Source organism: Engraulis encrasicolus, chromosome 11 (genome assembly GCF_034702125.1).
Source record: "Engraulis encrasicolus isolate BLACKSEA-1 chromosome 11, IST_EnEncr_1.0, whole genome shotgun sequence".
Lineage (NCBI taxonomy): Eukaryota > Metazoa > Chordata > Actinopteri > Clupeiformes > Engraulidae > Engraulis > Engraulis encrasicolus.
In genome coordinates this window covers 52,988,663-53,014,965 of record NC_085867.1, presented here as the reverse complement: position 1 = coordinate 53,014,965, position 26,303 = coordinate 52,988,663, and the positions used below count along the sequence as shown (strand labels likewise).

The window sequence follows — 26,303 nt, the reverse complement described above, 5'->3', positions numbered from 1 at the left end:
ACTCAAATGAATTGTAAGAAAATAAAAAAATCCCTGACTGAAAAATAATTATTTTTCATTAAATCACCTGTTCCACAATTATTGGCACCCTTAACAATTCCCAGGAAATAAATATAATTGAAGCATTTCTGTCATTTCTACAGTAGTTTACAAAGTTTACCAGAGTATGTAGGAACATTTAATTAGTAATTCATCACTTCCTGTTCCCCTGGGGTATAAATATGACGTGACACCGAGGCCATTTCTCTTATCCACTCTTAAACATGGGAAAGACAAAGGAACACAGCATACAAGTGAGGCAGATGTGCGTCGACCTTCACAGGTCAGGCAGAGGCTACAAGAAGATTGCCACTCAACTGCAGCTGCCCATATCCACTGTGAGAGGAATAATTAAGAAGTTCAAAACAACTGGAACAGTGGTAAACAAGCCTGGACGAGGACCCAAGTTTATTTTGCCACCACGCACAGTGAGGAGGATGGTAAGAGAAATCAAAAGATCTCCAAAGCTCACTGTTACAGAATTACAACAAATGGTAGCATCCTGGGGTCACAAAGTCTCCAAATCAACCATCAGGCGCTGTCTACACGCCAACAAGCTGTTTGGGAGGCATGCACGGAGAAAACCTTTCCTCACTCACAATCATAAACGCAAGCGTCTGGAGTTCGCCAAGCGGTATTGGGGCTTCAACTGGGACCGTGTGCTTTGGTCAGATGAGACCAAGATTGAGCTTTTTGGCAACAAACACTCTAAGTGGGTCTGGCGTACCACGAAAGATGCGCATGCTGAAAAGCACCTCATACCCACTGTGAAGTATGGGGGTGGGTCAGTGATGCTGTGGGGCTGTTTCGCTTCCAAAGGCCCTGGGAACCTTGTTAGGGTGCATGGCATCATGAATGCTTTGAAATACCAGGACATTTTAAATCAAAATCTGTTGCCCTCTGCCCGAAAGCTGAAGCTGGGTCGTCACTGGGTCTTTCAGCAAGACAATGACCCTAAACATATGGCCAAATCTACACAGAAATGGTTCACCAGACACAAAATCAAGCTCCTCCCATGGCCATCTCAGTCCCCTGACCTCAACCCCATTGAGAACCTGTGGGGTGAGCTGAAGAGGAGAGTACAGAGGAGAGGACACAGGTCTCTGGATGATTTAGAGAGATTCTGCAAAGAGGAATGGCTGAAGATCTCTCTTTCTGTCTTTTCCCATCTTGTGAAACATTATAGGAGAAGATTAGGTGCTGTTTTGTTGGCAAAAGGGGGTTGTACAAAATATTAACACCAGGGGTGCTAATAATTGTGACACACATTATTTGATGTCAAATAATTATTTCTTTATGTGGGATTTTTTCCCCACTGAATAAATTCACTTGTATTGAAGGTTGGATTTTTCTCTTTTTTTCCATTTAGGTCCCATATTATTTAGAAAAAAAATAAAATAATTGGAAGCTAAAAAACACATCTCAACCAGGGGTGCCAATAATTATGGAGGGCACTGTATATATATATATATATATATATATATATATATATATATATATATATATATATATATATATATATATATGCCTATATATGGGCTATAGGCCTATATAACATAATGGTAATAGGCCTACATTATACACATTGATAGGTCTAATACCGTTATATATATTAGGGTAAGGTTATATAGGCCTATATAACATAGTAGGCTACATTATACATATTGATATTGATAAGTCTAATAACATTATTCCTTTATTAATTGTAGTATAGGCCTACATAGGCTACATATACACATACCTTATGGCCTAGGCCTATAGTACTTACCTTCCCGAAGCAAGAACAGCACCACATTTCACTTGCTCGATATACGCTATGCTTCTATAGGCTACTGTCTTCATTAATAATAATAAATTCTGCTTTCGCGCGCGCTTTTATAGCCTACTGCCTTCACCATGATGATGTAATAATGCTTATCCCTGATGACTTTACCAGAGACGTTCCATTACGAATTAAAAGAATCTTTGACTTTGCCTGTCTGCCACATGTCGTCATAATAAGAAGGCGAATGTCTTCAACAAGTCGTCAACTCATGATAGATATTTGTCAGAGTAGAGGGATTTCAACAACTATTATAGATCATTTATTTTCAGTCTTCAGTCTTACCTTTGTGGACGTATTGACCTCTATGGTGAAACGTCTGTTTTTCCCTGGACATGGTTTTAGGATCTGTCCTGGCCGTCCTAGGCCTACCTCAAGGCTCAGTTTTAGGCCCCCTACTCTTCATCATCTATATTCTTCCCCTTGGTAACATTCTCCGAAAACATGGCCTAAATTTCCATTGTTATGCAGATGACACCCAAATCTACATACACACTAAACCCTCCCATCCACTCCCCCTTGCTAACTTAACAACTTGCCTCAATGAAATTAGTAATTGGATGACCCAAAATTTTCTTAAACTTAATCAAAGCAAAACCGAAGCCATCATCATCGCCACCCCATCATTACTTAGAAAGATAAACCTTTCTCAGTTCTCTATCCCTGACTATTTTACCTCCACTTCCTCTGAAGTAAAAAATCTGGGCGTCATCATCGACTCTTCGCTCTCCTTTGAATCCCATATTAAACACCTCACCAAAACTGCATTTTTCCACCTTAAAACCATCTCCAGACTCCGCCCCTCTCTCACCCCTACCTCTGCTGAGACCCTCATTCACTCTTTCGTAACCTCCAGATTAGATTATTGCAATGCCCTACTCATTGGTCTCCCCACTAAATTGATAAACCGTCTACAATATCGGTCGGACTCGGAGCAAAGTGAGCGGCAACGCGGTCGAGGGCATCGTGTGTAGACCTGATATATATAGGCCTATGGCAGACTCCATGAACATATCTCAAAGTTGAATTTTGCCTTTGCTCTATTATAGGCCTATAATCCACCCAGGGGCCTCAGACAGCGTGCAGCTGTCTACTTTGAAAAGCGATGCGTCCAACTCTCGCCTCGATCGGCACAGCTATGAACAATATGACACTATTATATGGTAAACCAGCCTAAATGTATTGGATGCCAGCAGTATGGTATATCAGTTAGGTTTGACTTATCCCTGTGCATCTATAACTATTTCAAGACAAATTACAGATCCATTCTCAGACAAAAGCAGCATCATTGTCCTACAGCAGAAAACAGTGGTTATACTGGGCTACTGTTTATTTGTTTTAAAGATATTTAAAGATATTTTAAACTTTAAAGGATACCCGGGGCCAAAGGTGTAGGTTTGGCTTGGAAAGTGGTGGGGATATTGCTGGTAATATGGCAAATTGTCTGGGCATACTCTTTTTAAATTATGTTGGAGAATAAGTGATGGGGACAAGCTAGGTTTGTCTTAGAAGAGCCATGGATATGTCCCCGCGCGCCATCCACACCTAAAATTACACTTGTACCCGGGGTAAGGGGATAAGGGCTTCACTCACCAATGTCTCCCTTCTATTTCCCAGGTTAGACTACCTGCTGGGAACTCAATTTGAACTATTTGATTTATTTACCATCTGTGTGCCTTCTGCAAAGCTCTGTCTCAGATGAACGACTGTGTGTAACTTTGGTCACTAGATGGCGCCACAGTACTCCTTTTTCAAAGATCATAGACGAGAAGACTCAGGATGACGGTAAGGGCAACACAGATAACTCTTTATGGTATTTTAATGTGGTTTTCCCATTCAGAAATGGGTTGTTTGTGAGTTTACTGAAAAGTGTGGTTTGCTAATTGTTGCGTTACTCAATAGACTGTGTGTGTGTGTGTGTGTGTGTGTGTGTGTGTGTGTGTGTGTGTGTGTGTGTGTGTGTGTGTGTGTGTGTGTGTGTGTGTGTACACCAATCTACAATGGTGAGGGCACTGCTATTCGAGCACACCCACATGCTGGGGCCCTTGCTCCATGTGGGACCCAAATCCTCGACTCAACATGTTTTGATCCCTTTTGCTGGGTTAGTTTAGTTGTTACTGGTAAAAGTAAAAACGTAAAAACTTTTCCTCATTGACAGGTTAGGGATTGTTTTGGTTTGGGCACGGTTTAACATTCTTTAGCTATTGTTAAAGTTGATATGAATGGAAGGGCCCCTCAAAGATATTAAGGTTAAGCAGTCATGGGTAAGCGGTTAGGTTAGGGCATCAGACTAGCCCAAAGGTTGCTGGTTCAACTCCTGACCTGCCAGGTTGGTGGGGGGAGTAATTAACCAGTGCTCTTCTCCATCCTCCTCCGTGACTGAGGTGCCATGAGCATGATACCTTGTTGCCACACTGCTCCCTTGGGGTGCCATTGGGGGCTGCCCCATTGCATGGGTGAGGCATAAATGCAATTTCGTTGTGTGCAGTGTGCAGTGAACACTTGTGTACTGTGGAGTGCTGTGTCACAATGACAATGGGAGTTGGAGCTTCTCAGTTGGGCTTTATATCACACAGAGAGAGAGAGAGAGAGAGAGAGAGAGAGAGAGAGAGAGAGAGAGAGAGAGAGAGAGAGAGAGAGAGAGAGAGAGACTTCATGCCAAGGGTTGGTCCTAATCTCCCAGATGCAACTTTTGACTAGGCTGTGTGGCAAAATTCCTTAATTACACGATAAGACGTAGGCCCCATGTTGGGACATACACATCTTTATCAAACAATAATTTTACGGCTGTATAGGCCTACGACGTATAGGCCTAGCCTATTGTATGCCGGGGAAATTGCTCTTGCAGTGATTGCTGTCACATCTGGCCCGACCGTCTCTCGGTTTATTTAGGCTACCGGTGATACAAAACGCATGGTCATCTCAGCTTTCTTTTATGAGGCGTTTTTGTTATTTTCTTAACGGCAATACAACTTAGAGTGGTCACTACTACTACAAGTTCGCAGACTGTACACTAGCGTAGCCGGAACCCAGATGTAATCTTTCGCCGCCCTTTTGCTGTCTTGCGCGCGCACGTTTCCTCCACAGTCTACGATTCTGCTCTGTGAGGGCACGCGTAGTGGTTGAGAAAGGTGAACACATAGGATTCTGCTGCGCCTAGGACAACTAAAAACAATCAAATGAGACTGCAAACAAGGGGATAAACACCGCGCTATCAACAAAGCGGTTACCGAACATTAAACGGACAGCTATTTAGCTTTCGTTGCAGATGGAAGCTCGCCTGACGGGCATGTTTCAGCAGGACAAGCGGCGGACAGACATCTCTGGTGCTTCAACAGTTTAGTGTTATTGAAGACTATATCTAAAGAAAATTGTTCATCTTATGGTCATCTATACCTGTCACCACTTCTAAACTGCTGAGAAAGGCATTTCGACGTGTAAAATGTTGACATCCTCTTCGTGTATCGCCGAGGTTGCCGGAGCAAGGATTTACAACTCTGTTCCCTTTTAAATAATCTGACGTGGAAACATTGCATATAACTGTTCTTTCCTTAAACTTGGTTCTTCTCACCATTGCGCACGAAAAGAACAGGACCTTGCTGGAACTGACAACTCCTGGTGCGCAATTTACGCACTTTTGCTGAGAATATCTGGCGAACGTTGCAACATTTCAGGAAAATGATGAAAAAAAGGAAACACAGCCTGGCTCTTGGGAATTTAAATTGAAAAAATAGCTTCAATCGTGTATTGTGTGGTGTGATAAAGTCGCCTACAATCGTCACCTTTGTGGCCGACATTGTCTCTTACTGACACGAAACTTTGAAATCGGTGATGAAGTAACATTGCCGTTTTAACTGTTCATAGGAGGCCACCGAATGCCGAAGAACACAGGGGAAAACAACGACTTGGGAAAGGAGACGGAAGGGATGTATTGCTAGCCCGTCGAACTAGGACAAATTACTAGTAGTGTCTTTTCGTTGAATTATTGTTATCGGTTCAGCCTGAATATTTATTTGGTGCACATCGTTCAATTAACCGGTGGTGTACAGGTTGGTATTCGGGACTGCTCTTTTCTAAGTGAGGCAAGTCAAGGAGGAGGCAGCTGTGCCAGCGCCACACTGTTGGCCAAATCCGGTGTGGGTGCGACGCTTGCCGACCCTGAAGACGACATGGAGGAATGGAGACAGTGCGGTCGGTGGTTGATAGATTGCAAGGTTTTGCCCCCGAACCACCGGGTTGTCTGGCCCTCTGCAGTTGTATTCGATTTGGCTCAGGCACTCCGGGATGGCGTGCTCTTGTGTCAAATGTTGCACAATCTGTCACCTGGATCGGTGGACCTAAAGCAGATAAACTTCAGACCACAGATGTCTCAGGTAAGGTGACATAGGGTACTTTACGTGACCTGTCATGTCCCAACACGTACACAATCAAATCCCTATACCTTGTGAAAAAAAAATGAGAAATGTGGACTGTGAACTGTAACTTTGGAACTCCGACAGCAAATTATGCTCATACGCTGCAGTGATTACCCAGATTGTCGTCACCAGATACACCCTTGTATTTATTGCAGTAAATGAACACGAGAAGGCGCTCGGTGCGCTGGGTGCGTGCCAGGTGTATCTGTAAGAGCCACATTACGTTGTTATTACATCCTGTTCCAAAACGCTACTTCCCGGGCAGGTAATAACGTCTCTGGCTCCGATGAATCGAGCGTTGATCCGAAAGTTGTGAAACATAGCTCGAGGGCACTTGTGTTGTCTGAGGCAGAGATTGTAAGATTGTATTATCCACTCTGGCACTCTCTATGTGAGGGGTGCGGTTGACTCAGAGAGCACCTCCTAGGTGTATGGCAAACTACCCAAGTCTATGAAATGTCACTCAGTAGGACTTCTATCAATGGAAATATATAAAAGTAATACAAATGTATGTAATGAACTAAACAAATCTGGGACAAATACTCCAACTGAATTAATGAAATATTCCTATGTTATTAATGTTCAATATCTCCATGTTGGAGCATTTTGAATGGCAGATGCAAGATGTGTGTGTGTGTGTGTGTGTGTGTGTGTGTGTGTGTGTGTGTGTGTGTGTGTGTGTGTGTGTGTGTGTGTGTGTGTGTGCGTGTGTGCGCGCGCGGGTAGTTTTTGAGGTATGAGGAGGTGGATGGCGCTTGTTCCTGCTGGTCAAGAGGGAATCCAGGGCTTATGGCTGTGTCAACATGAAAGAGAATGAGAGAGTGAAACAGAAACAGAGGGAGAGAGAGAGGGTAGAAACTGGAGAGCATTCTGGAATGTGGACGTCTGCCAGTGTTCTCAGGAGGAAGTGGAATGAGAGTAATGTTCTTACAGCTAAGAGATGGGACTTCATCACAATTTCCCCATTACATGTGTAAATGGTCGGCATGTCCACGAATTCATCTTGCACTCTTTTGCTCTCATCTGTCTTCATTGTGATGAGGGCTTCCGAAGAATGAAACACATGTATCGACCACAGTTAGTCTATTTGGGAGGGGGAGATGTGTAGGAGGTTGGACTGGCTGTTTGAACTAAACATTCCCCCTCCTGAAGCTTTGTATACCACTGTAGTCTTCAGTTGGGCTAGGTATAGGAGGTGCATGGCTGGCTAATTGTTAAGTGGTTTGACTGTTGACTTTGGCATGGAGTAGTGCATGGAGCATTTGGGTGTTTTCCTTGGCTAGCCTTGGTGAGCTCAATTCCCTGCGGCAGTGCCTTCCATCGTGCAGTTGTGACACACTAGCCTAGAAGCCTGGAGACGTTGACAGAAAGTCCCAGGGATAGTTGTCTGATTTGAGGTGTGTGTGCTGTGCTGTGCTGTGCTGTGCTGTGCTGTGTGTGTGTGTGTGTGTGTGTGTGTGTGTGTGTGTGTGTGTGTGTGTGTGTGTGTGTGTGTGTGTGTGTGTGTGTGTGTGTGTGATATTGTACCAGTGTTCTGCAGAATTTGGTTGACATTTTGAGTGGGTTGCCATAGGTTTGCACGTGGATTGATGACTGTGTTAAGACACATGGGATGACTAAGCAAAAAGGACAGCATTCATTAACTTAACTGCTATATCCAGTGGACCCAGCAGTTAACATATGTACGGTACAAGTGTGTGTGTCTGTCTGTTTGTGCTCTGTATGAACAGTTATTCCCACGCTATGGCACCTGTGATGGCAAATCCACTCCTTTACCCCTCTCAAAACTGCAGTGAATGGGATGGATAGAGGGGGTGGGGATCGACCCTCCACCCGCCCATCCTCCTCTCAGCTCCTGAAGCTGGTCGGTCGGCGGGCCTTGTCACTTTTTCCTTGTCGCCGCTCCCGTGTGACAAATTGGTATTAAGGCAGAACTGGCAGGAGAATGGGGAGGGTGATTTACGACTGGGGAAAGGTCACGGCGGGCTTTGATACACGCGGCCCTCTAATTTACTGCTTTCCTCCCCGCCCTCACTCCACTTCAGCCCGGGCCACAAAGTGGTCGCCATCCAACAGGCAAGTCCCCCCCACCTCCTCCAGCCTCCAGCACCATATACACATATAGAGCATAATACACTATATAGAGTATATCTGGTATGTATATGGCCTCCAACACCATCACCTTCAGCATCAGACCCAATGCCCATCATCAGCCACCGTAGGGGGAAGTTCATTTTACACACACACACACACGCACGCATGCACGCACGCACACACACACACACACACACACACACACACACACACACACACACACACACACACACACACACACACACTTTTTCATTTATTCATTTCATAAACATTTATTTCTTAATTATTAATTTCTTAATGCTATAAGAGAACACAAGTACACTATCTCACACACACACACACACACACACACACACACACACACACACACACACACACACACACACACACACACACACACTTCATTCATAAACGTATAAACACACACACGCACACACGCGGTTGTCAAGTCAAGAGATTCCGGACTCTTGTGGTGTTTGTTTTTGTGCATGCATGAGCCGCTAAGCGATCTCCAAAGCTTCCTGTATGCCTCCTCATCTGTGTTGCAGTCGGCGTCGCTCACTTTGTTTTTTCCTTATGGGATCCCCAGGTGGTGCATGTTAATGTGATGAATGAAAATTGCGTTGTGGTTTACTGTGGAACCTTTTCCTTTGCTTAACTGCTTTGCTGCAATGTGTGAGGAAGAAGGTACACCCACACTTCCTTCTGTAGCCCCATAATGAACAATGTACCATCTGAGGCACACCGTAATACTCATTTAAAGGTTAATTACCATAGTAGGCTATTACTCTACTATGACACAACACAGAGCCTTTAGTAATGCACTACAACTTGGTCATGGCCATTCTGGTAACAACAAATGTATAACGCCATGTTTTAAGGGGTTAAAGATTAGTTAAAGCCACCATGTTGAAGTTGTGTGTGATTTTAGGCTAATCCTGTGAGCTGGTCTCCCTCCTTGTTGATACTACAGCCCAACTAAATCATCTCAGATTTCAAGAAAGAATGTTTGTCAACAGAGACTGGAATCTTAACGACTATGTAACTAGCCCTAGGCGAATCTGATCTGAATCTGATTAGTTTTAGATTCTTGATTGAGTATGGGCGGAGGTGATGCTTGAAAGGAGACTGTGTTTATGTGGTTTGTGAAAAAAATCAGTCTTAAACTCGGACAAAGATCCTGATGACCCGAGGAAGGAACTGTTGGGCAGTCCTATGGGAGAATATGAGTCAAGCAAATTGGTTTGCAATACTCGCTTTGCTTTTTCTCATTCTCTTTCTGTGATTGAGCTTTTTCATGATTTTGATAAACATACCATGGTCTGGAACGAACCTGAAGGGATATCACGGACAAAAGGGACATTGCATAACAACAGGAAATCCAATAGATGTATTTGCTGTCCTCTGGATTTCTAGCATATTGGCGGACAAAGTATTCATGTAAATCCAAAAAGGGATCCCTGGCCCTGCCGGAAGTTTGGGAACCACTGGCCTATACGTCACAAATGTTTAGTACTGGTTGGACGCTAGTTAGCTATGTTAGTAAGAGGACTTGACATTTCTCCTCATCTGTTACACTGTGACTTTTTTGACAGTTACTTACAGTACACCATACCTTACACTTACACTAACACCATACATACATCACCATACCTTACACTTACACTAACACCATGCGTTACACTTACAGCCTGCTATATGTAGTGTCAGTACACTTACACCATACCTTACACTTACAGACTGCTATCTGCTGCAATCAGCCTAGAAAAATGACAGTCATGAAACTGTAGCTTCTTACTTGCTCATTGCAGTATTTTCAGGTCAGTAAGCCTCTTTAGCCTGAAGGCTCTTTAGTCTGGAAGTCTTTCAGTATCCATATCTTTCCCATCTTAGCCCCTCCCCATGCTTCAACATGCACCCACTTGCCTGGTTGTGAACCACAGATTCCAGTGTCCTTTCCAAATGGAATGGGTGGGTTGGCCAATTATAGCACTGTTCATTAGTGACAGAGTGCAGTAGGACAGACAGGTTATGATCTCTGTCTGTCTGTCTGTCTGTCTGTCTGTCTGTCTGTCTGTCTGTCTGTCTGTCTGTCTGTCTGTCTGTCTGTCTGTCTCTGTCTGTCTCTCTCTCTCTCTAGCTTCCTCTTTCTCTCCCTCTCTTTCACACCATCAGTAACATCTTCTCATCCGTAACCCTGGTCACACATAGTGTCCGTTCTCTGTGTCACGCCTGAGCTGCTGTGGGTATGGAAATAAACACAGCATTTCAATGAGCTTCTGTTCCATGATTCAGGAACTTATTGCCCCCCCCTCTTACACACATACTCATGCTCAATCAGCAACAGGATGTTGTTCAAAGGGGTATGTTTGTTTATAGTGTAGTGCGCATGTAAAAATAGCCCTTCCAAAAAAGAAAACATTTCAGTTTTTTACATCCACATTTTTCCAGAGAGCAGAGAGCCTACAGACTAGAAGTCCTAGCACTCTTGTTGAACTTGGACCTCATATTTGTGTCTTTCTTTCCTGTTGTGTGGGAGAGAGAGAGAGAGAGAGAGAGAGAGAGAGAGAGAGAGAGAGAGAGAGAGAGAGAGAGAGAGAGAGAGAGAGAGAGAGAGAGAGAGAGAGAGAGAGAGAGAGAGAGAGAGAGAGAGAGAGAGAGAAGCGGTGTATGCACGTTATGCTGAATGTAGAAAAATGTAAGGTACTGTGACTAATCTCAGTTACACTTTGAACAGTCTGTGCGGAACTTGTTTGAGAATTTCAGACCCAGACCTGCACACCATATCAGTTGTTTGCATGTGGGTTGGTGCATGTGATTGTGTCTGGACACTCAGATGAGTCTGGGTAAAAGCACTCCATTTAGCTGTAATGCAACAGCATACTCAGCAAGAGAGATAGTCCACTGCTGTGGGAATATGATACAAATGCTTTCTGTGTCTAGTGTGTACTGGTGTTTCATGGATCTGGGAAAAGTTGTTTAGAAGAATTTGTTTCTGGTTTGGGCCCTGCTTCTTCTCGCGTGCACGCACACACACACACACACACACACACACACACACACACACACACACACACACACACACACACACACACACACACACACACACACACACACACACACACACACACACACACACACACACACACACACACACGCAACATATGCAGCCTATTCGATGTATCAGCTTTGGGCACTGTCCTTATGTGTAACTAATACACAAAGTGCAAGTAATGGTAATCAGACATTTTCTATCAATTTGCATGTAAATCTTAGTCACCATCAATGTGAGTGCATCATGATTTAATTGTGAATTTCTAATAGATAGAGTATTCACTGTATAATATTTTGATGTATGGGTACATGATTCTTCATGGTTCATGATTTTTGGATATAATTTATAGTGAGAAACCGTGAATGGAATGGATTAGTGTGTGTGTGTGCATGCATGTGCGTGTGTGTTAGCGCGTGTGCGTTTGTGCCGGTGTTTGCATGTGTGTGTTTGCACATGTGTGTGTTTGCACGTGTGTGATTGCGCGGGTGCGATTGGGGCTGTAGGTAGAGCAGAGAGCTGCAAAGTGAATGAGGCAGAATGAGAGGCGATGAAAGCAAGAGATGGATTATAATAATATAGGATGGAAAGGAGTAGCCACCGAGGGAGGATAATGTGAAGACAGAGGAAGCGGCAGAGAGAGAGAGAGAGAGAGAGAGAGAGAGAGAGAGAGAGAGAGAGAGAGAGAGAGAGAGAGAGAGAGAGAGAGAGAGGGAAAGAGGGTAAAAGAGAGAGAGAGGGAGTGGGAGTGACAGAGAAACGGCTGAGTTTGGAGGGGTTGGGCTCCTTGCCTCTGGTGTAATTTAATCTCGGGCCCGGGCTGTACATGTGACCTCTTGACCCGGTGGCTGCCGGATGTAAGTAATCTCATTGATGGAGCTCGTTAGGGACACTTCCCGGGTCATGCAGCTGCGACACTCAGCACTGGGCCGCCCCAGTTGGGAAGGGTAAGTGGGTGGGGTCTCATAATGTGATTGAGGAAAAGAGGTGGACTGGAGTTATAGGTGGTGTGTGGATCAACAATGACACCCTTCCCTTCCCTTCCCTTCCCTTCCCTTCCCTTCCCTTCCCTTCCCTTCCCTTCCCTTCCCTTCCCTTCCCTTCCCTTCCCTTCCCTTCCCGCCTTTGCTCCCTAACCTCTCCATCTAAACAGCTGCTACTTTCAACACTCTGCTGTGTGTGTGTGTGTATGTGAGGATGTGAATCAATAATCAGCTGTGTGTATGTGTGTCTTGGCTCGTTGAGGCAGACAGAGAACTCTGCTGGTGCCCTTTCAGCACCTAATCTCGAACCGACTGACGTGTTCACACCGAAAATCCGAGTGTTCGGAAACTGAAAAATACTTAGCTTTCCTCTGCGGACCATCACGACAACGTAGACGTCAGCAGGTTCATCTGGATAACACAGAGTCACTATGTGGCAAAGAACGCAACCTGTTATAAACGCGGGTGCGTCGTAGGGAAGCGCTTCAGTTCGGAACGTAACAGGTGTGGGAACAGGCTCCAGCATCGCAGTAGTCGGCATGAAAACAGTACATGTGCTGCAGTTCCACCTCACCTCAGCATAGCATGTTGAACTGGGTCGTAGGAGGTCCAGAAATGTCTGCATGTACTCCTCTTCACACAGTCCCAGCTTGTCAGCCCTCACAAGGAATTCTATGCTGGACAGTTGTGGCCAGGATGTTTGCGGCACACTGGCCTTCTTGGAAAAGATGTCCCTGCATGCACATACTCCCCCCCCCCCTCTCTCTGTCACACACACACATACACATACACACACACACACACACACACACACACATACACACACAGACACACGCACACACACACACACACACACACACACACACACACACACACACACACACACACACACACACACACACACACACACTCAGATTTGGCAGCGGCTCTGAGGGTTCTTTGAGAGGATGTGAGTGTGCCATGTGTGAATCAGGCCCATTCAGGCCTCGGAAGAATGCTCCTGAGGGGTTGCCTGTGTCCTCTGTGCTCTGTGGCGTACTACAGAGTGATGCCTGCTGTCTGGAGCCACAAAAGAACACCCAACCCACCCCATTCATTTGGTACTTCCTTCGTCTCTGTTTCTCTCTCTGTCTCTCTCTCGTAGCCTCTTACTGCAGATGGGGTCGCTGGAGGGCCTATTCACTATTGCTGAAAATACTGAACTACATCATAACAACATTGCTATGACAGTACCAAGAGCCTTAAATGACAGATTAAGACATAGCCATTACAATGTTGGTGACATTAAGGTTATAACATGGGCTCTGCGCTAAGGGGTTAAGACGAGTGCAATCTATTTTCCTATTGTCTGATATCAGTTTGTTTCCTAATACTGTGTAGCAGCGTCTAGATAGGAATGCTCTTTTGCTCTTCGTCCTCTCTCGCTCCTCCTCACTGACACACAAACACAAGCATGCATGCACCCAGGGACCCAGGCTCCTTTTTAATAATGTGCGAGAGCTCATACATTGCGTGTGTCATTTTGATCAAGAACAAAGCAGAAATTGATTTAAATTGATTGAGATTCATTTTATCACTTCATAATTTCATCATGGTCACGATCTGAGAGTGATTCATCGTCCAGTCCTACTTTCCAAGCTGTTTCTTTTTCCTCTCTGCACTCGACTCAAGATCAATAAGAGAGAGACACCTACACAGTAAATGTTGTGGTGTTAATTCAACACTTAGAGAGTTCATTTGAGTCCAAATGATGTCAAATCAACTCTCTAAGTGTTAAATGAGCACTGCGGAATTTACTGTGTAGTCTCTAGAAGCCATATTCCTGTATTGCATTGGCAAGATGAATTGTCTTCCTTCAGCACTGTCAACTAGACACCCACAGATCACTGTGTCTTGAGCTCTGTCTGGTGTGTATGGGAGAGATATGGAGAGGGGAGATGAGCGGAGGTGGCACGCAATCGAGATTGTAGACTGATGGTCGGCGTCGTGTGCCCAAACTATTGCTCTCTATTTCCAGCGGGTTTTTAACTCGAGTTCAATAATTTTCTCCATTGATCTGTGCATCAATAAATCCATTCCGTTTAGGTCACAGGCCTCACATAAAGAGACTATTACGTGAGACTGCGGTGGAAGATAAACTGGACACATGTCCAAGTGGTATCCCATCACACTGTCAGGTGAGCTTTGTCTGGCTGACGTCTGTAGCCTTTCATTCGTGCTATAACCACATGCTACAGTAGACACACTTCTGTTTTCTTGTAAACGTGTGTGTGTGTGTGTGTGTGTGTGTGTGTGTGTGTGTGTGTGTGTGTGTGTGTGTGTGTGTGTGTGTGTGTGTGTGCATGCATGCGTGCATGGCCGTAGGCTGGAACCACAGCTTCTGTATACTGTAGCTTTAGAAAACCTGAAGTCTTGTTTTTCCTCCACCATGCAAGTATCTCAGATTCTTCAGCGTAGTGACTCTGCCAGAGAAACGCCTGGGGCTTCAGGGGTGTTGAGTGTCTGAAGGGAAATATCATCAGCATGTTGCCCTACCCGTAGTGTCTGTGGGTCATGCTATCTCTAATGAGTACACTTGCCATTATTGTGGTTAGTTTTGTTATGGGGAAGTGGTTGAGATAATAGTCCTCATCTCCCTCTGTATGTGTACCATAGAATTATGGGTACTGGGTAAAGCATTTCTAAAATAAAATTATGTTAATAAATAAATTTATAAAATAAATGTTAATACTTTGTTAATTTTTCAGAGCATTGTGATTAAGTAGTACACAAAGGTAAATGACCCGGGTTCGATTCTGGCCTGGTTCATTTCCCAATCCTTCCCCATCTCTCTCTCCCCACCCGTTTCCTGTCTCTTCACTGTACCATCAATCAAAAGGCATAAAAATAATAATAAACGAAGGAAATATTTTGTGTGGATGATTTTCTCTATCAACAGATCTGTCTCCTTCCTCCCTTTTTTTTGCAAGGGAACTCGTTTCTTTGCTTGTCCAGCTGGAAACACTGCTGAGCTCTAGCTTTAGCTGTCGCGGGAGCAGGCTTCTCCCCGGTGGCGACGATAGCGAGTGAGCAATATATTAGTTATTCGGTTGAAATGGGCTGTATTGTCGAATTGAGCTACCAGTAGCCTGATAACATAGCCCTAACCCAAACCGTAATCCTAAACCGAGGGATGCTAATATTCTGCTTTGTTTTGACTTTGTACCGTAGTTCACCTCGACAGGTAGGCCATGTCAACAAAACACTGATCTAGTGTGTGGGGCAAGCAGTACCCTGAGGAGATGGGTGTGGAGAACATACCCTATACTGTTACTAAGGCAGATACCAGCACATGCCGGGGCTTTGGGTTGGGGTGGGGATGATGGGGTCGGATGACTTCAGTGTGGAGTGTTTATCTGGTACAAATGGCATGGAGATGACAAAACAGAGAGATTGTATGTCCCTTTGCTCCTCTTCACCTTTATTTCACATTCTTTCTGTTTTTGTTCATAATGTACCCATTCCTCCATCTATAGGCTATTCATTTCTGTCCTGATTTCTCTCTGTGCATCCATAGTGGTCTTGTCATAAAATTCACTAAGAATCTTTTAATAACACTAACAGACCCTGACACACACACACACACACACACACACACACACACACACACACACACACACACACACACACACACACACACACACACACACACACACACACACACACACACACACACACACACACACACACACACACAGCGAAAGTCACAAGCCAAGCCATAGAGCTACAGTATGCTGCTCCCTTTCAGTGACGTGTGCGTGCGGCACATACTGTAGCCTACATGCGCGTTTGTTTTATCTCTTCCCTTTTCCTTGTTGTGTGTTGGCCGCTGTGATTGATGGTTACTTCCTACTCTCCCGCAGCTGTGGATAAGCATCAGAGAGGGGGGTGGGACTCATCTCGGATAGAGGCCTGCTGTGCTTTGTCTTTGTCTCTGGAAAAAAAACGTGAAAACTCCTCCTACCTTTTTCCCTATCTCTTTGCCTCTCCGCCTTCTTCCGCTTCCCTCTTCCACACAACCCTGCACTGCAACGCCACTCACGTCTTCCTGTTTCATACCTCAAGTTCTGCCTGCTAGTCTACTTGCTTCCATAGCTGGCGCTCCATCCCTCCTGAGCCTTCTTCATGCGTTCGTCTCCTTCCACCGGTTCCTGCCTGCTTGAGCAGATAATCCTCTCTTTAATATCGCCGTGTGTCTCCCCCTCCCCATTTTTATAGCACAACACTTAGAGTGGATGTTGGAGCTCCCCCGGCCGCTGCGTGACTTCGGCTGGCCCAAGGCGGCCCATATCCCATTACGGGCGAGCTGTATTGATCATATCGTGTAATTGGCTGCGGGATGGGGAAAGCCTCAGGAGGAGGAAGAAGGAGGCAGGGTAGGGTAGGGTAGGGTAGGCTAGGCAGGACAGACCGGCAACATTAGGAGCCACTGTGTGCTGAGTTGAGCGATTATTGATCCCACATAGCTAACATGCAGACCAATCAAGCTAACGGAAGGAAGTGTGGGGAGAGGGAGGGGAGGCCATGATGATGAGAGTGGTGATGGGAGGGAGAGTAAAAGGCAAGAAGAATATTTATGGCCCTCTGTGCGTATATGGCCCTCTGTGCGTATTAGATTTCCTTTTGAAATGGACGTGGAGAACAAGAAAAACAAAGACACAGGCAAAAGCCTGCGTCTGTGGACTGTCTAGTTACTCTAGTACTTGATGCGGACAGCCAGAGACAGGCACCATTAATGCACGAACACACCAAAAGAGACAAAAACTAGAGAGCCACTGACATCTTTTTTTATTGAGAGCGACATGAGCGAACAAGCAACTATTAAAAGCAGAACGCAAACATTCCGACATTCTAATTGGCTGCGGTGGCTGTTGCCGAACCGCATCATAGCTCATTTGCATAATAACCCCTGAAGTTCAACTACAAACTGTCGCTCGAGTTGCACAAATCGCCTTTTGTCGCCCTAATCGCTCTTCTGTCGCCAGCTCCTCCATACTAAGTCAACTACTTCCACCGCAGTTGTTGCTCTTGTCACTTTCGGTGTGTTTGTGCCATTAGAGTAGACTGCATGACATCTGTGCTGGGGGCCTGTCCCTTACAAGCCATTAGGGTCGTTTGTATACATGTAAATATTTGTTTCATTATGGGGGGAGCTGTGGTGCACTGCGCTAGCCCCCCACATTTGGGCTTACATGCATGGGGACCCGGGTTCTAATACGGCCTGGTTCATTTCCCAAACCTGCAACATCTCTCTCTCTCTTAGTCATTTTCTGTCATCTCATCACTAACACTATCAAATAAAGCATCCTAAAATATATTTAAAAAAAATAATACAGTATATTTGTCTCAAAATGATCAAGATCAAGATATTTTCAGCTTTGTATTTGCCCAGGCACACATTCAGTGTTCTTGTGACCTGGTTGGTTGGATCACTTCACGTGATATCACAGATTCTTTTAATTCTAACTTCGTCTCTGGTGATATCACAGACACGCATTGAGAACCGTGCAGTTACAGTGCAACTGAGCCTGATTTCCATATTGACTTCATTTCCATATCTGTAGTGTTGTTTCTGCACTCTTGACTGGGCAGTTGGGCCTGACACAAAACAGCTTCCGGGTGCATGCCATGCTATGTCAAAAGCAGCAGCAGGACTGTACAGGATGTTGGCTTGCCTCACATGGTGAGCATGCTAATGTTTTGTGATAGCAAAGTGAGATGAAGACAGAGTTCTGCACACAATCTCACACTTCTGCTTCCTTGCCCAGGGCACATGCTGGAAACAGCCATCCATCTGCCTGATTATCCATATGAAAATTCACCACTAATCTACATCTAGTCGAGGGGTAGGCAAATTATAACCTGTGGGTCACTTAGATGCAGAATGCACACATAGACACACACACACACACACATACACGTGCGCAAGCACGCACGAACACACACACACACACACACACACACACACACACACACACACACACACACACACACACACACACACACACACACACACACACACACACACACACACACACACACACACACACACACACACACACACCGGAAAGCAGGCATGTCAACCTTAGCACATGCGGAAGTTGCTTTGAATATGGATTGAAGATTTGACTGCATGGATAATGAACTTTAGATGCATCTCATGTGCACGCTAGGGGTGGTACGGTTCACAAAATTCACGGTTCGGTTCATATCGCGGTGTCAAGGTCACGGTTTTCGGTTCTCTACGGTTCTTTTTTTTTTTAGTTCATTATAAATGGTGCACTGGCTAATAGAATCGGACTTATCACTAAATATCCTGCATATGGTTTGTATAGGCTTATAATGTGAAAATGGTGTGATTTTAATTGTCATCCTCTGATTTGGTCTTATACGCTAATGTTTTAATCAGAGATAATGGATAAGATACTCCTAGAATCTCTGTTTTACATATTTTTCTGGGCAGTACATGAATTGCAGTTTGCGATGGATTGCACGGTTCGGTTCGGTATGTGTGTGAATTGTACGGTTTCGGTTTTCGGTGCGGTTTATGCCATCCCTAGTGCACGCACCCATGGTTAGCCGATGGTTGGTGTTTGCACTATTCTACTGAGATCGAGTATATGTTATGTATGTGTCTATGCATGTATGTACTGTGTGTGCATGAAAAAACAGTGTTTTACGCAGTGATAATGTCATAATCACTCTCACTTACACGCACACACATATTTCGCACACACATACACACAAGCTCCACTATAGAATCTAATCTGGTGACCATACAAGGGTCCAGTAACGTTGGGGCTTAGCAGAGCTGTGTGTGATTTGGCGATAAGTATGGCTGTCATGTGTCATGGGTCTTCGCTGCCGTTGGGAGTGTCATGTTCTGTCTCCGTGCCCTGTGCTAACCTGCATAATGTCTACATAATCACTAGGCAATTACGGAGCGCTTACAGTCAATTGGAAGCTAATCATCTTTCAAGAGGAAGAATGTGTACAGACACCCCGGTGCTGGTTTTAAGCACGGGTGCTGCCAGTGAGGCTTTTGTTTTAAGCAGCCAAATAGGCCTATGTTCTTGTCTCTTTTTAGACGTACAGCTATTGATTCACCATGGGACGATAAAAACCTGTTTAGACATGATATGACAGGAAATGGCACAAATTCACGGAAAATAAAGCGGACAATAATCCCATTTTTGTTATGGAAATTTGTTTATTTGGGTTTTGTATGCTCGTTTTATGGATGTCCCACTTTGTTCCTGTTTTTGTCTGTGTCGGTGGGTGGATAGCGAGCCAGTGCTTTTCATCAGCTCTATGACAACCTGACTCCAAATCACACCCACGGTGACGATAATTACACAAGCAAATGTGCTCTTTGTCAAATCTCTCTCGCCTCTAGCCGCTCTCTGCATCCTATCTCCCCTTATCTCCATCTCGCTCTCCTTTCCTCCCTCTTCTTTCATTCCCCTCTCTCTCTCTTCATCTCTTTCGTCATGAGAGTGGAGGAGGCCATTTTGACTGACTGACAGCCACAGATAATCATAGCTCTCAGTGGAACATGATGTCTTATCATTATCTAATCATACTGCGTGTCCGTGTGTGTGTGTGTGTGTGTGTGTGTGTGTGTGTGTGTGTGTGTGTGTGCGCACGCACCTACGTACAGTATATCAGGAAATGTGGGTGTTTGTTGAGTGTGTCTGCCCTCATTAGTTGAACAAATTGGATTCCCTGTCGACACACGGAGGGATCAATCAGCAAGGCACTGTGCTTTTCATCAGCCGGCTTATGATTCTGATTTTACTCTCTCTCGCTCTCTCTCTCTCTCACTCTCTCACACACACATACACACACACACACACACACACACACACACACACACACACACACACACGCACACACACACACATGCACGCACACACACACACTCAGTTGTACACACTCCTAAAACCTCATAGACTTTCCTAATCAGTACAATGTAGAGCAACACAACATTTTGACATGTTAACTCACGAAACCATCCATAAAAAAGACAAGTCCAGTTTAATGCGTTGTGTTTATCTTGCCAAAAGGCCCTTTTAGCTCCAACATGGACTCCCAGGTGCTTCTCTCTACAGGCAGAGCGCGCCGCACACACATACACCATGCCACACACCAGCAGCAGTTGCTCCACGCCTCTCTCATCGAAAGACCATCTTCCCTGTGCCGGAGTCTCAGAACATAGCTGGGAACTTTGACTGATGGCTTTTGCGAAACCCAATTTCCTGCAAGTGGCAGAGGGAGAGGAGGAGAGAGAGGGGGGCGGGGGGGGGGTGAGTCAACAGCAGCTAGTGTAGAGTTAGTGTACAGGCATTTTCCCATTAGGGATGAGAAATAAGGAAAGGGGGTGTGGTGGTTTGGGAGAAACGGTGAGAGGCAGAGAAGGAAACATTGGTTTGGCGAGGGGGTTAGATTGAAGAAGTGTAGCCAGCAGATGAACTCTGGAAACCGGAGGTGGCGCTTATGGCTGAGACAAACCTCTTGGGGATTACAGCGAGAAGTGCCCCTACTGTAACTAGCAGCAGTTTAGAAAAACAAAGGGGAGGAGGTGGTTGAAGGGGGAAAGAATGAGGTATTGAGAGAAAGTAGTGAAGGCAGAAGAGAGACTGGGTATTTGAACACGGTTGGATGACTCCCCCTTACTTCCTTATCAGCAGTTCAACCTCCATCAGAGAGCATTTGCCTACAGAGCAGGAGAAGGAAGTGAGTTGCAATGAAGCACCTTCGCCATGTGGATTTGCATGAATAATGAGCAAGGTCTGAATTCCACAATGCTGTTTTATGGCACCGAGTAGATCAGGAAAGACTTGATATTGTAACTTAATATCCTCTTCCATTTACAGTAAAGAGCAGATGAGAGGCGAGAAAGGAAGCTCACACATCTGAAAGTACTCAGTTACTCTACATGTGCACTGACAACAATGGATTGAAATGACTGGTGGTATAGAGTAGAGAAAAGTATGGTATATGGTGTCTCTCAGTCTACTGACTGGATTAGAATGGCTGGCACTCACTTAGCACATCTTCTGCTTGGAGGGTGGTTGACATGTGCTAGCCAATAAATGCTTCTCCACATCCCGGGAGAATGTGACCATGGCCAGAACCTGGAGCTGTCTCTACTTGTGTCTGTCAGATGCTAAAGTCAAGTCCACAGAGTCTAGGTTTGTGTGTGCTAAGAGCAAGGAACAATTGGGTCAGTTGGCCTGAAGTATGTTTTTGTCACCCTAACCTCCACTGCATTGCTCCCTTCAAAGTTCAAAGATACAATACATTTTATAATATCTACTTAAAAAATATATATATATATTTTTATTTTGTCAAATGGAATACTTGGCTCTTTACCTTTCCTTAAAAAAGTGACCCAAAAGCAATATCTACAAACATTTTGCATTGGAAACACATTAAAGACCAGGAGACAATTAAGTTCTCATTTAAAAATCAATAGTGAAAGCATACGGCTAAGAAAAACGAGATACGACCCAGATTTTAGAGCACAAAAAGATGACAACATTCTGGACGCTTGGGCAAGTACAGGACTGACCATATTCGCACAAGTTTTTGAAAAAAATATAGTAGTTTCATTCCAAACCCTTGCAGAGAGATACAATCTACCACAAAAACATTTTTTCAAGTATTTACAGGTCAGGAGCTATATACAACAAAAGGCGGAAAAGGCAACTAATGAAGTTTTAATTTTTTTGTTAGAAAATAGAAACAAAAGTAGAAGGGGAGGTGCTCTAGCAAAGGCCTATAAACTAATACAAAGGATGACAAAAACAAAGTGCAAGGCAAAAGAAAAATGGGAGAATGAATTCCTAATTACCATTACAGATAGTGCCTGGAGTGAATTATGGAAAGAGACCTTCAAAACAACCCAGTCCAAATGCTGGAAAGAGTTTGGCTGGAAGGTCAATCAAAGATTTTTTATGGTACCTAAACAATGTGCCCATATTTCAGGAGCTGACATAAAATGTTGGAGGGGATGTGGAGAAGAAGGGTCGCATACACACATATTCTATACATGTCCTATAATAAAACCATTTTGGGAGGAGGTAAGGCGAGCTGTCACATACATTTTTGATCTTAAACAACCTCTAACACCAGTAAATGTATTAGGCATTGACCTACCGAACAGGATAAAAAGAATGCATGCACCGTATTTTTTTTCATATTTTAAGACTTACTGCACTAAAGCAAATTACAAAACTATGGAAACAAAGCAAACAACCAGATGTCCAGCTATGGTATAATACAATAGAAAATGTTTTGGAAATGGAAAAAAATATATTATTTTCTAGAAAGTGCTCACACAAATGGGAAGAAATGTACCCAGAAAATCTTTGCAATAATATGTGTCTTTATTTTGAAAATAGAACAACATAAGCTTCCAAATCTTTCACAGCTTATGCATGCTCTCACACACCCACCCTCTACACCAGCACATACATACATCCAATACAACACCTACTTCACACACACATACACCTACAGGTGAGCTATAGAATGTCTCTTTCTCTCTCTCTCTCTCTCTCTCTCTCTCTCTCTCTCTCTATCATTGTCTCGTAAGGTTTCAGTTGAAGTGCTTTTTTATTTTTTATTTATTTATTCTCTGTCTTTGTTGGTTTGTTTGTTTTTGTCTATATGTTTGTCTGCGTCAACTACCTATTGTCATTTACGTATTTGGGGAAAAAAAAGTTTATTTGGTAGTATGCTGAAAAGTCATTGAAAAGAATTGAAGTCTTGTATGGGCATATATCGTGAACTAGAAGAAGAAACAAGAAGAGAGAAGGAAAAAAAAATAAAAAAAAGGATTTTGATGATGATGATGATGATGATGATGATGATGATGATGATGATGATGATGAATTTGTTATATTGAAATGAACTGTAAGCCTTGTGAACAATCCTACCAATAAACAAAGTAACAAAAAAAAAAGAAGAAAAAAAATATTTAGGCAGGAATCGAACCCGGGTCGCCAGCATAGCAACCCAGTGCCCTAAGGTTAAGCCACGGCAGGGCCATAATATCTACTTCTTAATAGGCATTTATTCTACACTGAATCACTTCTCATTGTAACTCTCTGATCACAGTCTGGTAACCATTGCTTTCACAGTATTTCTTATGAGCAAATCCAACATAACACATAGGCTACTATGCTATGACTGGACAGTCTATTTTTCTTTCAATCATCAATCATTTATCAATTATCTTCTCTGTCGGTGGATAATGTGGATGGCAAAGAAATGCATGGACTTAATCAGAAGGAGTTATTAGGCTAGTTGTTATTAGGAAGAGCTACTCTCTTTGGCCGACTTGCTTTCGATCTCTCTCTGTCTCGCTGGCTGTGGTGTTCTGCTGCTCCAGACAACAAGAAACATCTGGAAGCAGAACAGAGAGTTCAGAACAAGACATGCCTCGCCTCGCCTCGCCCCCTCCCTGGGCTAGCCAGCAATGCAATCTGGACAGCACTCTCGCTCTGTGTGTGTGTGTGCGTGTGCGTGTGCGTGTGCGTGTGCGTGTGCGTGCGTGCGTGCGCGTGCGTGCGTGCGTGCGTGCGTGCGTGCGTGCGTGCGTGCGTGCGTGCGTGCGTGCGTGTGTGTGTGTGTGTGTGTGTGTGTGTGTGTGTGTGTGTGTGTGTGTGTGAGAGAGAGGCGAGAAACAGTAACTATTCATACTTTTGTTTTGGCCTTGTTATTTGTATGCAATGCTTTGCCAACACTGTGTCTCAACAGCCCTGCTAATAAAGCAACATTTGAATTTGGTTGAGAAAGAGAGAGAGAAATAGAGAGAGGTGGGACATTGGCTGTTCGTACTGTATGTATGAAATCTGCATATCTATGAGATTGTTGGTGGAAGTATGGTGTGATGCGTGTTTTTTTAAGAAAACGCAAGCGCAGGGAAGACACTCCCCATCTTCTGCTGCTGTCTGTCCGCCATGGAAGTCTGATTACAGAGAAGCCCTCTTGTGACGCTAACCACCCCGTGCAGCCTCTTAGCCGTCACTTTGATACAACTCCTCATGACTCCTCCTCACACCAAGCCAACACACTGTACACACACACACACACACACACACACACACACACACACACACACACACACACACACACACACACACACACACACACACACACACACACACACACACACACACACACACACACACACACACACACACACACACACACACACACACACACCAAGCCATCCAGGGCCCTCACTCTCCCGGTGAACCTTTGCATCGGAGCATAGAGCTTAAGCGGAGCGTGCGCAAAGCATTGGCTGCTGTGCCAGCACAAACACACGTTGATTTGTTGTCCATGACTCCAACTTGGCTCGTTCTGGCATGTAGGAACATGTGAGGGTGGTGGTGGCGGTGAGGATGGTGGGGGATGGAGATTTTGTTAGTATTCCCTGGGGTTCCCCTAACTAGCCCTGAGTTTCTGCTCAAAACAGACATGTCTGTATGACTATGTGTCCATGCCGAATCAAATATCAAAATATGAGTAGAGAGAGAGAGAGAGATTGAGAGAGAGAGAGAGAGAGAGAGAGAGAGAGAGAGAGAGAGAGAGAGAGAGAGAGAGAGAGAGAGAGAGAGAGAGAGAGAGAGAGAGAGAGGTAGAGTTGCGTCTGTGGGTAGGCTTTAAGAAGCTTCAGGTGCCCATCGGTGTCCAGAGGAATACATGTAGAGAGCAGAGAGAGGGTCTGAGGCACTCTGAAGTAAAGTTAGAAGTCATTGATAAGACATTGATATCCCATTCAGAAAAATGAAGGACTTTTAACTTTACTTCGGAGTGGGATATCAAACATCTCGGACCCTCTCTCTGCTCTCTCTGACAATATGAGTATTGGGGGGAATGTGAAAGGGATGAGGTGTGTGGTGGTGGTTGGTTGTATGCCATAGAGAAGCTGTATAGTACGCCCCCACAGATCCCTTAAGTTCGGCTCAGGGTTTTTTTTTCTGTGTAAGTTGGAGATTCTGTTTGAAGCGATACCAAGCTCCCTCTATGGTACGCATTCAGTTCAGCAGTGTCCCTAAAACAGGCATTCCACAAGTTTCCTCTTTTAGGAGAGTTCCCTTTTGACCATGTGGATGTTTTCATTGCAGTAACTCTTCTCAAACTCACCATTATTGACTAAAGCCACTGTAACTCAAGTCTTTGACCCCCCCCCCCCCACACACACACACACACACCCCATAAGCATACACACACACACACACACACACACACACACACACACACACACACACACACACACACACACACACACACACACACACACACACACACACACACGTTCATAATCACCCTCCATGGAGCCTCCTTTTTCTCTCACTGGCCACGAGCTGTGCTCTGCTCTTACCCACAAAGGACTTTGGCTTGTTTATATGGTGGTGCATGGACAGAGAGTAAAGGTGTTCTATATGGTGAGGGAATAGTTCCTTATTAGCACTCAAGGCACAACCTTTTGATTTTCACGTTGAAACAGGCCGGGCCGCTTCTGCCTTCGTTCTTCTTGCCATCCCTTGCTCTACATTTTTCTGCTAATTCACAGAGGTCAACTTGGAGTATAGGGCTGCTGTGGTTTAGTTTCGCTTTTCTGTCAACCAGGACTGGGTTCATTCTCCTTAAACCAGTTCTCTTCTCTCTCCTCCTATTTATTGTAAATGTTTGTGCCTGTGTTTCCTCCCAGCATATTAAAATGCGTCATGCATTTATGGGAATTCGTTTGCTAAGGGTCATGTTTACGTGCCTGACATTTCAAAGTCCACCTCCACCATGACACGTTTTAATTGCTGACATTCTCAGAAACACCTCAGACT

General features: G+C 44.6%; 1 protein-coding gene across 2 annotated transcripts in view; it reads left to right on the top strand.

The window, feature by feature from the left end:
• The first annotated feature begins 4,959 nt into the window (after nt 1-4,959).
• The window catches only part of vav2 (vav 2 guanine nucleotide exchange factor), a 236,715-nt gene continuing 215,371 nt past the window's right edge, over nt 4,960-26,303 (top strand). For both annotated transcript variants that reach the window (XM_063210958.1, XM_063210957.1), the window contains exon 1: nt 4,960-6,234. In XM_063210958.1, the coding sequence (XP_063067028.1) occupies nt 6,031-6,234 (204 nt within the window). In that variant the 5' untranslated portion in view covers nt 4,960-6,030. The remainder of the gene's footprint in view (nt 6,235-26,303) is intronic.